The following is an 11785-nucleotide window of genomic DNA, read 5'->3' on the forward strand; positions in this document are numbered from 1 at the left end:
GTTATCAAATCCCCCCCACCCCCGGAAGGTGTCTGTGGGCCTCCCCATCTTCTCCTGCCCACCCTTTCCCCTTTGGGCTCTCCTGCCTCTCTCCACTCCCCCACCCCCCCAGATGGCGTCCTGCTGTGGGGTCTGCCCCTGTGCCTAGTTCTCTAGGCCTTCCTGCCCCACCTCCTTGCATGACCTAACCCGGTGGCAGCCTGCCCCCCACGGGTGAACCCTCTGAAGCTGTCGAGCAGATAAGGCCCCTCCCTGTTCCAGCCCCGCCCCTCCCACACACTTCTCATCCCCTCTCGGCCCTCCCTGAGCCTCTCCATTTACTTTGTTCTGGCACCTTATCTGCACGGCATGTGGTATCTGACCCTGGGTGGAAACCCACCAACTGGCAACCCGGGGACCCACCCTTTTAGGTTGTGGGCGCTCAGAGTAATTTATGAGAGAGTAGCCAGCCCGACTAGCTGGATTCTCCTGCTGGGGGCTCTTCCCACCCACCTGGTCAGTGCACAGCCAGTGACATGCCTAATGGGCCCTGGGTGAGGCCGTGCTCACCCCCAAGGGGGCACGTGCAGGGTCTTGTGGGATTCCTAGAGTGGCCCTGCCAGGGCCATTCCTTCTGAAAAGGATATGGTGACTATTTTTGGCAAATATCCATCCCAGTGCTAGTGACAGTAACACTGGAAACTGAGGACACGCATGTCCAGTTATTTGGTTAGATTCTTAGCACAGGATTTTCTAAGAGGCTTCTTCCGGGAGCAAGCTTAGGCGGGTCACTAAGACCCCTCTGGTACCTGCAGCCTGTTTGATGAGTCTGGCGGGCCAGGACCGTTCAGTGGGACCTTCTGGATAGTCAGATCTTTAGTAAACTCCGGAGGTGTGATGTCCCCTGGATTGGGCTAAGGGAGGGGTGTCCTAGACCTTCAGGGGTGGTCACCCGCCTGGTAACCAGCTTCTCTTCCCAGGAGAATAAGGGGTCTGTGGAGATCATGAGGAAAGATCTGAATGATGCTCGGGACCTGCATGGCCAGGCCGAGTCTGCTGCTGCTGTGTGGAAGGCAAGTAGGAGTAGACCTGGGTCCGTGGGAATGAGGGGACATGGGCATGTACTCTTGACTCTATCTGGCAGGGCCTTGGGAAGGAACTGAGCCCTCGGTAGCAAACCTTTTCTCCTTGAGGTGGTCAGCATGGGGCTGGGGTCCTGGGTGCAGCCCAGGACACAGGTGTCCTTCCCTGCCACCTTCCCTGCAGGGACACGTGATGGACCGCAGGAAGAAGGCCCTGACCGACTACAAGAAGCTCCGGGCTTTCTTTGTGGAGGAGGAGGAGCGCTTCCTGCAGGAGGCAGAAAAAGAGGAGGGGTCCCCCGAAGATGAGGATGCTGACCCTGCAGAGAGGTTCAGGTCCCTCCTGCAGGCCCTGTCGGAGCTGGAGCAGAGGCACCGCAACCTGGGCCTTAGCATGCTGCTCCAGGTGGGCCCTGGCCCCATCTTGAAAGCCTTAAGCTACCAAGAGAGGGCTTACGGCGAGGCCTGGCCTTTGTTTGGGGCTGAATTTCAGGATGAGTAATCCAGCAGACTCCCCAGCCTCCATGTTACTGGTGATCTTTCATGAGGCAGGGCTGCTCCCCAATATTGAAGCACCAGGCCCTTGTCCTACCCTAGCACTCTGCAGGCAGGAGCTGGCCTTGGGGTGCAGGAGCACAGGGTCCCCAGGAAGGTGATGGCCATCTGACTCTTTTCCTACATGTCCTCACACCCTATGTCTGAGGCCGGGCCCTGGAGGCTCTGGGTTCTTTGTGCCCCCTCTGATCTGAGCCAGCAGCCCCCACCCTCCCCTTCTCTGGTCTGGGAAGTGCCATTTCACTCGGAATGCTTGTTATCAGCTGCTGGTAGGTGGTGGTGTGGGGTGATCATCATGGGAGGCTTGGCTTCAGCCTTGGGGAGCTGCCTGTGGCTGGTGGAACTGGGGCATGGCCATCTGGATTTTAGGACAGCAGCTCCCTCCTCTATCTCTTTCTCTCCCTGTCTCTCTCTCTCTCTGCAGTGATGCCAGGCAGAGGAAGCTGGCTCGACCATGGCCCGGCCCCCAGCGGCTCCATCCGCCTCGTTCAGGACCCCGGAGGGTCCTAGGTGTGACTGGGCTTCGTACCGTAGGTGCCACCTTGGGTTGTCCCCTCCGTAGTGTCCGTGTTTTCTTTCCTTGGGTGTTTGTGTTTCTGGGCTATAAAAGCCAGCCTCACCGTGGAGACCTGAAGCGGTGGGGAGGCATCAGTAACTCAAGTGTATACTGTTCTTTCTCTTCATAAAGCTGTTATTGCCGCCGCCGAGTCTCTTCATATCTGCCTGGGATCTCCGTGACAGCTGTTGTCACAGCTGCCGGGTGGCTGGGTTGTCCAGACCTGGCACCTGCCCCCTTTAAATGCTGCCTGTGATGGGCCTTGTTCTACTCAGGTTTAAAGACCCCTGTCTGAGCATCAGGCAGAAGAGTTAAGGTTAAATTTGGGGTGATCATCGAAGGAAAGGGAGTCCCAGGGTGCCCAGATGGGGAGGATGGGCAGGTAGATCCACCTGCCACTCCTGTTGGAGGCCCTGACAGGTTGTGTCCCCCACAAATCACCCACAGCTCAATTTCTCTGTGCAGTAATGGCCCCGGGTTCTCCTGGGTCTGGGAAGTCAGCCCCCTGTGCACCTCACCTACAGCTCTGTTCCCGGTGTCTCCCAGTGTGTCCGCTTGCCCTGCTCCTTCTCCATCACTGTCCCTTAGGAGCAGGTTGGCGTGCTGTCATTCTTGCTGTACCCCTGGCTTCCCTTGCTGTGTAGTTCCTCCCATAGATGAATTTAGCAAAACCCATGACTTAGTGGCAGTGTCATTGTGTAGATGAGTTCAAGGGACAAAAATTCCATCTGGTGACAGGACAAGGGGTCCCAGTGCATTGGCATAGACCTTTAGGATGGCTCTGAGTCACTCCAGATTAGCAGCTTTGTGATCAATGGGCCATTTCTGGACAAAGACTTTTTAGACTTGGGTGCCACTGGCTCAAGTTTGAGGCTGGTACTCCTGGAGCCCGGATCAGGGTTTGCTCGCATCCCTCCTCCCTCTGTCTCCTCTAGTGCCCCATGATTGGGTGGAGCTTCTGCAGGTGGGTCTTCTCTTTGATGTGCTCCCACTTCCCACCTTCGTCAAGTGGGGGACCCAGGGGAGCTGGTCCAGGCTCCTGTGCAGAGCGCAGATGCCCGCTGGGAGGCCTCTCAGTTGGAGACTTCGGTGCAGCTCAGTAAGATGGTGCCCAGAGGGGTGGGGGCTGGGGAGAGACACGAGATCCACCAGCACAGACTTGCTTGCATTCTGACAGTGGCGAGCGTCTTCGGTGCTCTCGCATGCTGTCTATGTAAGGATGACTGGCAGAGAGGTAGTTTATTAGAGACAGTCATCATCTTGTCAAACGGAATGACTTTGGCTAAATAATCTTAATAAAGAATCCTGACCCCTCGATCAGGGGTCAGTACTAGGATCCCCTCTGGCCTCTTTCCAACTCTGGGGTACCCAGGAGGAAGTTTTGTGTCCCAACTTGGGCTCCAGTGAGGCCTGGCTGCCTCCTCACAGCTCCTCTGAGTGTGTGGGCAGTGAGAGCTCTGACAGCCTGTTTATTTAGGGGTTCATATATTCAGTACTGAGATGAGGCCCTCTACTTGTCATTTTATCAGAGTTCAGTGGGAAAGTCGCCAGTATTTGGCAACTGCGGCCCATTTTCAATTTCAGATCCGTAGTCCAAGGGGAGCAGAGACAAATGCTGAGGATTGTTTCACACTCGGTGGGAGTGTCAATACATCATGTTATGAGGAGATACTGACACCTCATGTGATCCAGACTTGCACGTGGAGACACTGGTGAGCTGCTCCCAGCAGAAATCAGAAACCCAGTGACTGCAGGATGTGAGTCGGGATCCCATGTGGGGTATGGACTGGTGCTACCATTTTGGATAGTACCCTGAGGTTCAAACTAACACATGTGGGAGTCAGGCCAACAGGAGGTTAGGGGGAACCAGTCCCCAAGACCAGCCTTGCTTCCCACCCATGTGCAAATTCCAGAGTTTCCCACACCCTCTTGGAGCTCGAGAATCCACTATAAATGCTCCCAGAGCCACTAAAGGTCGTTTGCTCGTGGTGATGGTTTATTATGGGGAGAAGGGACAGGTTAATGGGCTGACAACCTATCCTAGAGGCAGGGTGCTACCTGCAGGGGAGGCTGGGCAGGCTGCTCTGCAGACCCGTGGACTGATGCCTTCCCCAGCTCTGCCCTGCCCTGGGGAAGGGGGTCACAGAACATGAGAACTACCCGTAGTAGTTTGACGGGAACGTTGCCATAGCTTTATCGCCACCAGTGGACAGGCTGGTGCTTGGAATGGTCTCCACAGGTGAGGTGGTTGGCTTATAAAAAATGCCTCTTTAAGATCATGGCCAGAGTAGCAGACAGATGGAGCCATAGAAGATATTTGCAGTGATTCACACTGAGACTGTGCAGGCAACTCCTGCAGATCTGGAAGAGCCAAAAGGAGCTGGATGAAAACACAAGATGGTGTGGAGAAGCAGGTGAGAAGAGTAGCTAGAAGCACAGGGGGAGAAGGTCAAACATGTTAAACCAGAGAGAAAACATGCCTGCCCCTGGCTCTGCATTGCGGCTGCATGTGCAGCACAGCTGCCGGATGTCATCTGATTTAGGGTGTACCTGTACATGGTTGCAGAGGAAGCGGACAGGGGTGCAGGTGCTCCTTACTGGGGAAAGTGGGAGGTCAAATGGGGGTGGAGGCCATGGAGAAGGCCCAACCCCAGGGACACAGGAGCTGGACTGGGCCGGTCAGTGGGGCTGAGGGTACCGTGCTGATACAAATGAAAGCCAAACAAAACGGCACTATTTATGTAAACTTAAAATGCATGCACACAACTAATGGTTGCAAGAACACTTAAAATTGACAAATGGAACCCATTAGGATACTTGTCTGTGGGGCAGGGGAGGAGGTTGAATTGAGGGTGAATTTACCTGGACTCCCACTTGAGACTCCTCAAGAGCTGAGCCAGCCCCCTCCCCCGCCCCAGTATTCTTTGCTTTTCTGGCAACCTGAAAGCCCTTCACCCTGGATGTCCCTGTGCTGGCTCAGCTGTTTTTACTGGTGGTCTAAAGACCTACCTCAGCGCCACCATTTCTTGGGAGGGTTGGGCCTGGGAAGGGGTCCGGAGCCCCAGACAAACTAGGTGATTGAGGACAGGGCTCAGACAGGCAGGCTCCCGGGGTGGGGAAGGTGGCAAAGCAGTTTTGTGGGTCCCAGAGCCCCACCTGCCCCGTCAGGTGGCTCAAGGCTGAGGTGCTTCATTTCCTAGCAGGACTCTAACTCAGTTTAGAGACGTGGTTTAAATGATACATAGACACCATGGTCCTTTTTCTTTATAAGATAATTTTTTGGGTCCTGAGGTTTATTAGACCTCCATTCCTTAAGAGGGATGTGGTAGTGAGCCACTTGGCAGATCTTATAAGTATTTATAAAACCACTAAGTAATGAAGATGTCTCAGTCAAAACATGTCATCAGTACAACACAGTCAAGTAACCAGTCAGAATTTAACAGGACACAGTATCAACCTCTAGTTTTTTGTGTGTTTGTTTTTTTTAACAAGGCAGTTTTGCACAAATAAGAGTGGGCAGATTTAAAATCAACAGAAAAGGGAACATATTGGTCATAGATATAGACGCCTCGTGTCTCCTGTGTGTCAGAACAAGACCCCCCTCTTCTGAAAGTTTCGGTCCCACACATTGGATAAGCCACCGAATTTGTTATGTGATGAGAAAATGGCGTCTCCTGCACCGCAGCTCTCCTGGTTGGTGGCCTTTGCGCAAGGACTCAGTTCTTTAAAGACTTGATTCCGTGGTTGGGCTCTAGAACACCACTCCTTTGTCCTGAGACCCAGGCGGCCTCGGGAGAGCTGGCAACCGCACCCGGTCTGCATCCACACTGGGGCGAGGCCAGCCAGTCTTGGGCTCCTTGTTGGGGCCCCTACCCAGCTGCAGGGGGTGGGGTGGGGCAAAGCACTGCTTCCACACTGGGCCACCAGCATCGGAGGAAACCCGGGACCTGAGGAGTGAGGAGTGGCCGAACAGAAAGGGGCCTTCGGGCGGCAGAGGCGATTGTGTGGTTTGGCCTGGGACACAGTCATGTTTAAGGCCCCCGGGGCCCTAGCGCGCAGATAGTGCTGCGCTGCGTGTTCTGGCGCCCGGGCCCCTGTACAAATGAAGTGACTACAGTCTTGTCTGATTGGAGAAGCCACAGGGCTCCACGCTACAGAGCAGCTGATGGGGCTCACGTGATATAGGACGCCTCCATCCCATTGGTGGGCGCGGCACTTGGCCGCTTCTCCCACCATGGGTTCAGGCTGCCGCAAGCAGGCTGGCCATCTGCAACTTGAGAAGCTCAACAAACGGCCACGTGATCCTCGTGTAGATCGGTGTCCTGCCTAACATCCAGGCTGTGCTTCTGTGACACTGAAGACTTCAGAGTCATCCACAACCAGCAAAGAGCTGCTGACGTGTCCTCCGGTCTCTCCTCTCCCCAGTTCCCTGTCCTTCCTTATCTTGTGCAACTGAGGTCAGTAGTGAGACAGGGTTGGCGCACGAGCTGGCAATGGACCTGGCTGTTAAGTAGGAACAGGGTACACATCATGGTTGGCACACAGAAGATCCTGGGCCAGGACCAGGGCGGCCAGTTGTGCGTGTGGGACAGGGGGCATGGATGGACATGTCACTGCAGAGGTATGGAATGGGCTTCCCATGGGTGCTTATGTTCTTGCCCAAGGGGTGCCCTCCATGGTCTGGGTCCCTCTGGGAACAAACCACAGGCAGAAATCGATCCTGGGCAAAAACTTGGCTCAGTGCTGGATTCTGCTGGGCTCTACCCTCCTATGGGTTCACATAGGCCTTTCCCACCAGTGCTTCTTTTAATGCCCCCATCTAGAATATAAAGCTCTCTGTTAGCTCCTGATAGGGTTCAGGACGTGCTGCCTCAAATCCAGCAGCTGGGCATATTGAATACTTTAAGCTGAAGGATTTGAGGAAATACCAGACAGGAACGTCACTGACACCGGCCCCCCCCCCCCTCCCCGCACACACGCACACACCTTGTCCTCCTCTGAAATACACGTGAAACCCTCAAGTGAGAGATGGCCTCCCTATGCCCAATGGGAAGGAACACCCTGATCTGTGAACACAAAAGGGATGCCAAGAAGAATCCTAACAGGCCCTGCTATGGTTTACCCGCCCACTATTACACCTCATGCTCCTTGACCTGTCACAGTCACCCACAACCGTCCACTATTCACACACTCGGGCCAAACTATTTTTTTGAGCCTGCATCTCCTTATGAAGGCTCCCCAAGTCCTATAAAACTTAAATAACGTTGTGGGCTTTTCTCCTGTTAATCTATCAGTTTACCTTTCAGACCTGCCAAGGACCCTAGGAGGGTCGAGGAAAACCTTTCTTCCTCTACACTCAGGCACCTTTTCTCATGTGTGATAAACATGCAGCTGAGAAACCCAAGGAGGCAGGCCTGGCTGTGGTCAAGGAGGTTTGGCATCAGTGACTCCAGAGGTGAGACCCCTGTGGAGTCAGCAGGCCTCACTGGGTTGAGGATAGGGAAGGGTTAGGCTGGGAAATGGGTGAACTTCTAGGATGGTCTTTGTGCAGAAGGGACAACTATGTAAATGCATCAAGCAATAGGAAACATGCATGCATTTACTGGTAAAGAAAAGTCACAACTTGTTGGGATATTTGTGCCCTAGACTACGACCCAAAAGAGAATTTCAGATGTGTTGTGAAAATGTAAGAGACAAATTGTGCTGGCCCACTTAAATTGGCAAGGAAGACTTCATTCACTACTGCGAGTTCTCAAGATGGCGGCAGAGTAGGTGGATCTTTCTCGCACCTCGTCTAGAACCAAACTGGAAATAAAACTAAACTGGGGAACATTCACCCTGAGTTACCCACTAAAGACTAGCTGAAGAGGGGACTTTTACACAAGGAAGAGCAGAAATCACCTGGAGACTGGCAGCAAGGGAGAGGCCATGAGAGGGCTGGCCCTGCTCCCAAGGGCAGCAGGCTGAGGGCTGTGGGAATATATCTTAGCTGCAGGGAAGCGGGGTGGTTTCCCCTGAGAGAAGTGAGGCTGGACCCCAGGCTGGGCTCCCCCGTCCAGAGCACCAGGGCCAGGAAGAGCTGCCCATGTAGCGTCCAGCCATGAAAAGCGCAGGGCATCTATCTTCCAGGGAGAGGTGGAGCCTGCTGGAGACAAAACCGCATTTTTTTTAAAAGGGCCAGGACAAGGAATTTTGTTTTGCAGCCACTCACCTGAGCTTTGGCAGAGGAAGGGTGGTGTGGACTAGTCACCCGAGGAGAGTCTGGGGTGGGCGGCATTGGGGAGAAACGTGGGAGAGCAACTACTGGGATACCTGCACTCATTACCCACCCTGGTACTGCAGCAACTATTTTTCCTAAGAGGCACAAGCCCCTCCCAGCAGCAGCCAAAGGAACCTGGCCTTCTGGGATACAACTCACCCGACCCTCAGGTATCCTGTTTGCCCCACCCTACATCTCTCCACTGCTGAGGAGGCAGCAGCAGAGGCAAAGCCTAAGCGTCTGGGCAGTCTCAGGGGCATCAGTGACTGGCTTTGGAGGGGGGCCATTCCTAGGAACTTTCCTAGGAACCTGACTAGTGCTTTCTCCTCACAGGAGAGCTTATAGCAACTTCCAGCTTCTGGCAGACCCCACTTGACTGCCTATGAGGGGCTCTGCCCTGTCAAAGGGAAATATTCTGGGATGGATTCAGACAGTTGGCTCTGGAATGGGGAGAACATACTGATGATCTTCCCTGAAGTCTAAATGACATCTACCCGTCACGGGAGACCCACAGGTCCTATCCTCCCAGTTCTGCCAAAAGCCCTTTCAGAAATAGCTTTTTCAATAACTAAGTCTGACCGCTGTTGGAAAGGCAGAAGCAGGTGGAGGTAGACCCCAAAGTGCCTTGGCACATTTGCTGACCAGCCCCTGGGCCTGTGCTGCTAAAAAGAGGGCCTTGGAGTGCAGCTTGGCTCCTGTGCACAGCCCAGCCCAGCAGACGCAGCCACTAACTATGGATGGCTTGAAGCTTTGAACAGGATACTGAGAACCAAATGTGGACAGCTTCTGACATTGGCTATCGTCTCTGAGGCCCGGAACCGGCATACAAAAGTCAGTCTCAGTTAAAATAAGAGCAAGATCCACAGGGAGATCCCAACAGACACTAAACTCTGCTGAGAGAATCTCCGCATTTTTTAAAATAATTTTTAAAACAGTTTTCCTTTTCCTATTCTTTATTTTTATTTTTTCTCCTTATTTTCTTTCTTCCCTCATTTTTCTTCTCATATTCTTTTTTCCCCTCTCATTATTCTTTCCTGATTCTCTTTTCTTTTGTGGTTGGTTTTATTGCTGTTTGTTTGTGGATTTTTTTTTTCTTTTGAAAGTTTTTGTTTTATTTTGTTTCAGCACCTGTACAACAGCTCACATGACATGGTTAGGGTTGAGCCTCGCAGTCAGTCAGCCTGAGGGGATATCCCACACAATATGGGTCAACAATAATCAAGAACCAATTGCAACAGGAGAGCCCAAATAAGCTGCACAGGGGACATTTCTAGAACATCCAGCTCAGGAGATCAAGGAGACTGCACCACAGGGTGCCACAGAACACTTACCCCAGAAGGCCACCCCACTGAGACTGGGAATCCTGGCAGTTTTATCTCAGACTTTGAAGCAAATGCAAAGATACAGCTAAAGTGGGGAGACAACCCCATAAATCAGCAGTTCTCAACCTGTGGGTTGCGACCCCTTTGCGGGTCGAACGGCCCTTTCACAGGGGTCACCTAAGACCATCAGAAAACACATATATAATTACATAATGTTTTTGTGATTAATCACTATGCTTTAATTATGTTCAATTTGTAACAATGAAATTGTGGGTCACCATAACATGAGGAACTGTATTAAAGGGTCACGGCATTAGGACGGTTGAGAACCACTGCCATAAATGAAAGAAAAGGAGCAATCTCCAGAAAAAGACCTAAATGAAATGGAGGTAAGCAATTTGTCAAATGTAGAGTTCAGAGTAATGGTTATAAGGATGCTCTAGGAACTTAGTGGGAACTACCAGGAACTTAATGGAAACTACAGAGAACTTGGTACTACAGCATGAAAAAGGACATAGAAACCATGCATGAGAACCAGTTGGAAATGAAGAATACCATATCTGACATCAAGAATATACTTGAAGGAACTAGAAGTAGGCTCAATGAAGTAGAGGATCAAATCAAAGATATAAAAGATAAGAGAATAAAGTATCCAAATCAGAGCAACAAAAATTTTTTAAAAATTAAAAATGAGGGTAGTTTAAGGGAACTTTGGGACAATGTGAAGTGTAATAATATCTTCACCAGAGGGGTGCCAGAATGAGAAGAAAGTGAGCAAGGAATAGAAAACCTGTTTGAACAGATAATGACAGAAAACTTTGCTAACCTGGTGAAGGAAGAAAATCACATAAATTTAGGAAGCATAGAGAGTCCCAATCAAGATGAACCCACACCAAGACATATCATAATTAAAATGGCAAAGGTTTAAAAAAAGAGAGAGAATCTTAAGGGTAGAAAGAGAGAAACAGTTGCCCACAAGGTCATTCCCATAAAGCTGTCAGTGATTTTTTTTTTAACAGAAACCAGGCCAGAAGAGTTTGGCGTGAAGTATTCAAAATAGTAATAAAAAGCAAGACCTGAAAGCAAGACTACTCTATCCAGTAAGGCTATAATTAAAATTGAAGGTAAAATAAAGAATTTCCCAAACAAAAATAGCTAAAGGAATTCATTACCACCAAACCAGCATTACAAAAAATGTTAAAGGTATTGTGTTATGAAGATGAAGAAATGTATATAGAGAGGAATGTAGGTTTAAAGAAAAAAATGTCAAAAAGTGCCTATCAGTAATAACCTGATATGTAAATGTATTAAATACTCCAATAAAAAGACATAGGATAGCTGAATGGATCAGAAAACATGACCCAAGTATATGTTGTCTACAAGAGACCTACCTCAGAACTAAAGATTCATATATACATATACTGAAAGTATAGAGATGGAAAAATATTTTCCATGCAAATGGGAACAATGTGGGGGGGAGACTCATGTAATACTTTAAACAATAAAGAATTTAAATAAAAAGGAGAGTTGGTTCTTTGAAAAGATAAACAAGATTGATGAGCCTTTATCCAGACTCACCAACAAGTAAAGAGAGAGAACCCAAATAAATAAAATCAGAAATGAAAGAGGCAAAGTAACAACTGACATCACAGAAACACAAAGGATTCTAAGGAAATACAATGAACATCTATATGCCAGCAAATTGGGCAACCTGAGTGAAATGGACAAATACCTAAAAACATACAATCTTCCAAAACTGAATCAGGAAGAATCAGAAAACATGAATAGACCAGTCACAACTAATGAAATTGAAGCAGTAATAAAAAACTTCCATCCCTAGCTGGTTTGGCTCAGTGAATAGAGCATCAGCCTGAGGACTAAAGGGTCCCAGGTTCAATTCTGGCCAAGGGCACATACCCAGGTTGCGGGCTCAATCCCTAGTGTGGGCGTGCAGGAGACATCCCATCAATGATTCTCTCTCATCATGGATGTTTTTGTTTCTCTCTCCCACTCCCTTCCTCTCTGAAATCAA

General features: G+C 50.5%; 1 protein-coding gene across 3 annotated transcripts; it reads left to right on the top strand.

Moving 5' to 3' along the window:
* The first annotated feature begins 36 nt into the window (after positions 1–36).
* RNF187 (ring finger protein 187) lies at positions 37–2318 on the top strand. 3 transcript variants are annotated; one of them, XM_014538538.1, is made up of 4 exons: positions 42–495; positions 960–1052; positions 1246–1467; positions 2041–2318. In XM_014538538.1, the coding sequence occupies exons 1-4, from the start codon at positions 349–351 to the stop codon at positions 2041–2043; spliced, it is 465 nt and encodes a 154-aa protein (XP_014394024.1). In that variant the 5' UTR covers positions 42–348; the 3' UTR covers positions 2044–2318. The 3 variants fall into 3 exon arrangements, with proteins under 3 accessions (XP_014394022.1, XP_014394023.1, XP_014394024.1); XM_014538536.1 differs by lacking the exon at positions 2041–2318 and having other exon boundaries at positions 37–495; positions 1246–1567; XM_014538537.1 differs by lacking the exon at positions 2041–2318 and having other exon boundaries at positions 40–426; positions 1246–1567.
* The last annotated feature ends 9467 nt before the right edge of the window (positions 2319–11785 follow it).

This window comes from Myotis brandtii, unplaced genomic scaffold, assembly GCF_000412655.1.
Source record: "Myotis brandtii unplaced genomic scaffold, ASM41265v1 scaffold193, whole genome shotgun sequence".
NCBI lineage: Eukaryota > Metazoa > Chordata > Mammalia > Chiroptera > Vespertilionidae > Myotis > Myotis brandtii.

What these genes read in the sequence shown, in the direction of transcription:
- RNF187 (XM_014538536.1), top strand. Translation starts at nt 349, where the DNA reads ATGTGGTATCTGACCCTGGGTGGAAACCCACCAACTGGCAACCCGGGG. An exon ending in GGGCTCTTCCCACCCACCTG is followed by an intron (nt 496 to 959) that starts GTCAGTGCACAG and finishes TTCTCTTCCCAG; the next exon opens with GAGAATAAGGGGTCTGTGGA. An exon ending in CTGCTGCTGCTGTGTGGAAG is followed by an intron (nt 1,053 to 1,245) that starts GCAAGTAGGAGT and finishes CCTTCCCTGCAG; the next exon opens with GGACACGTGATGGACCGCAG.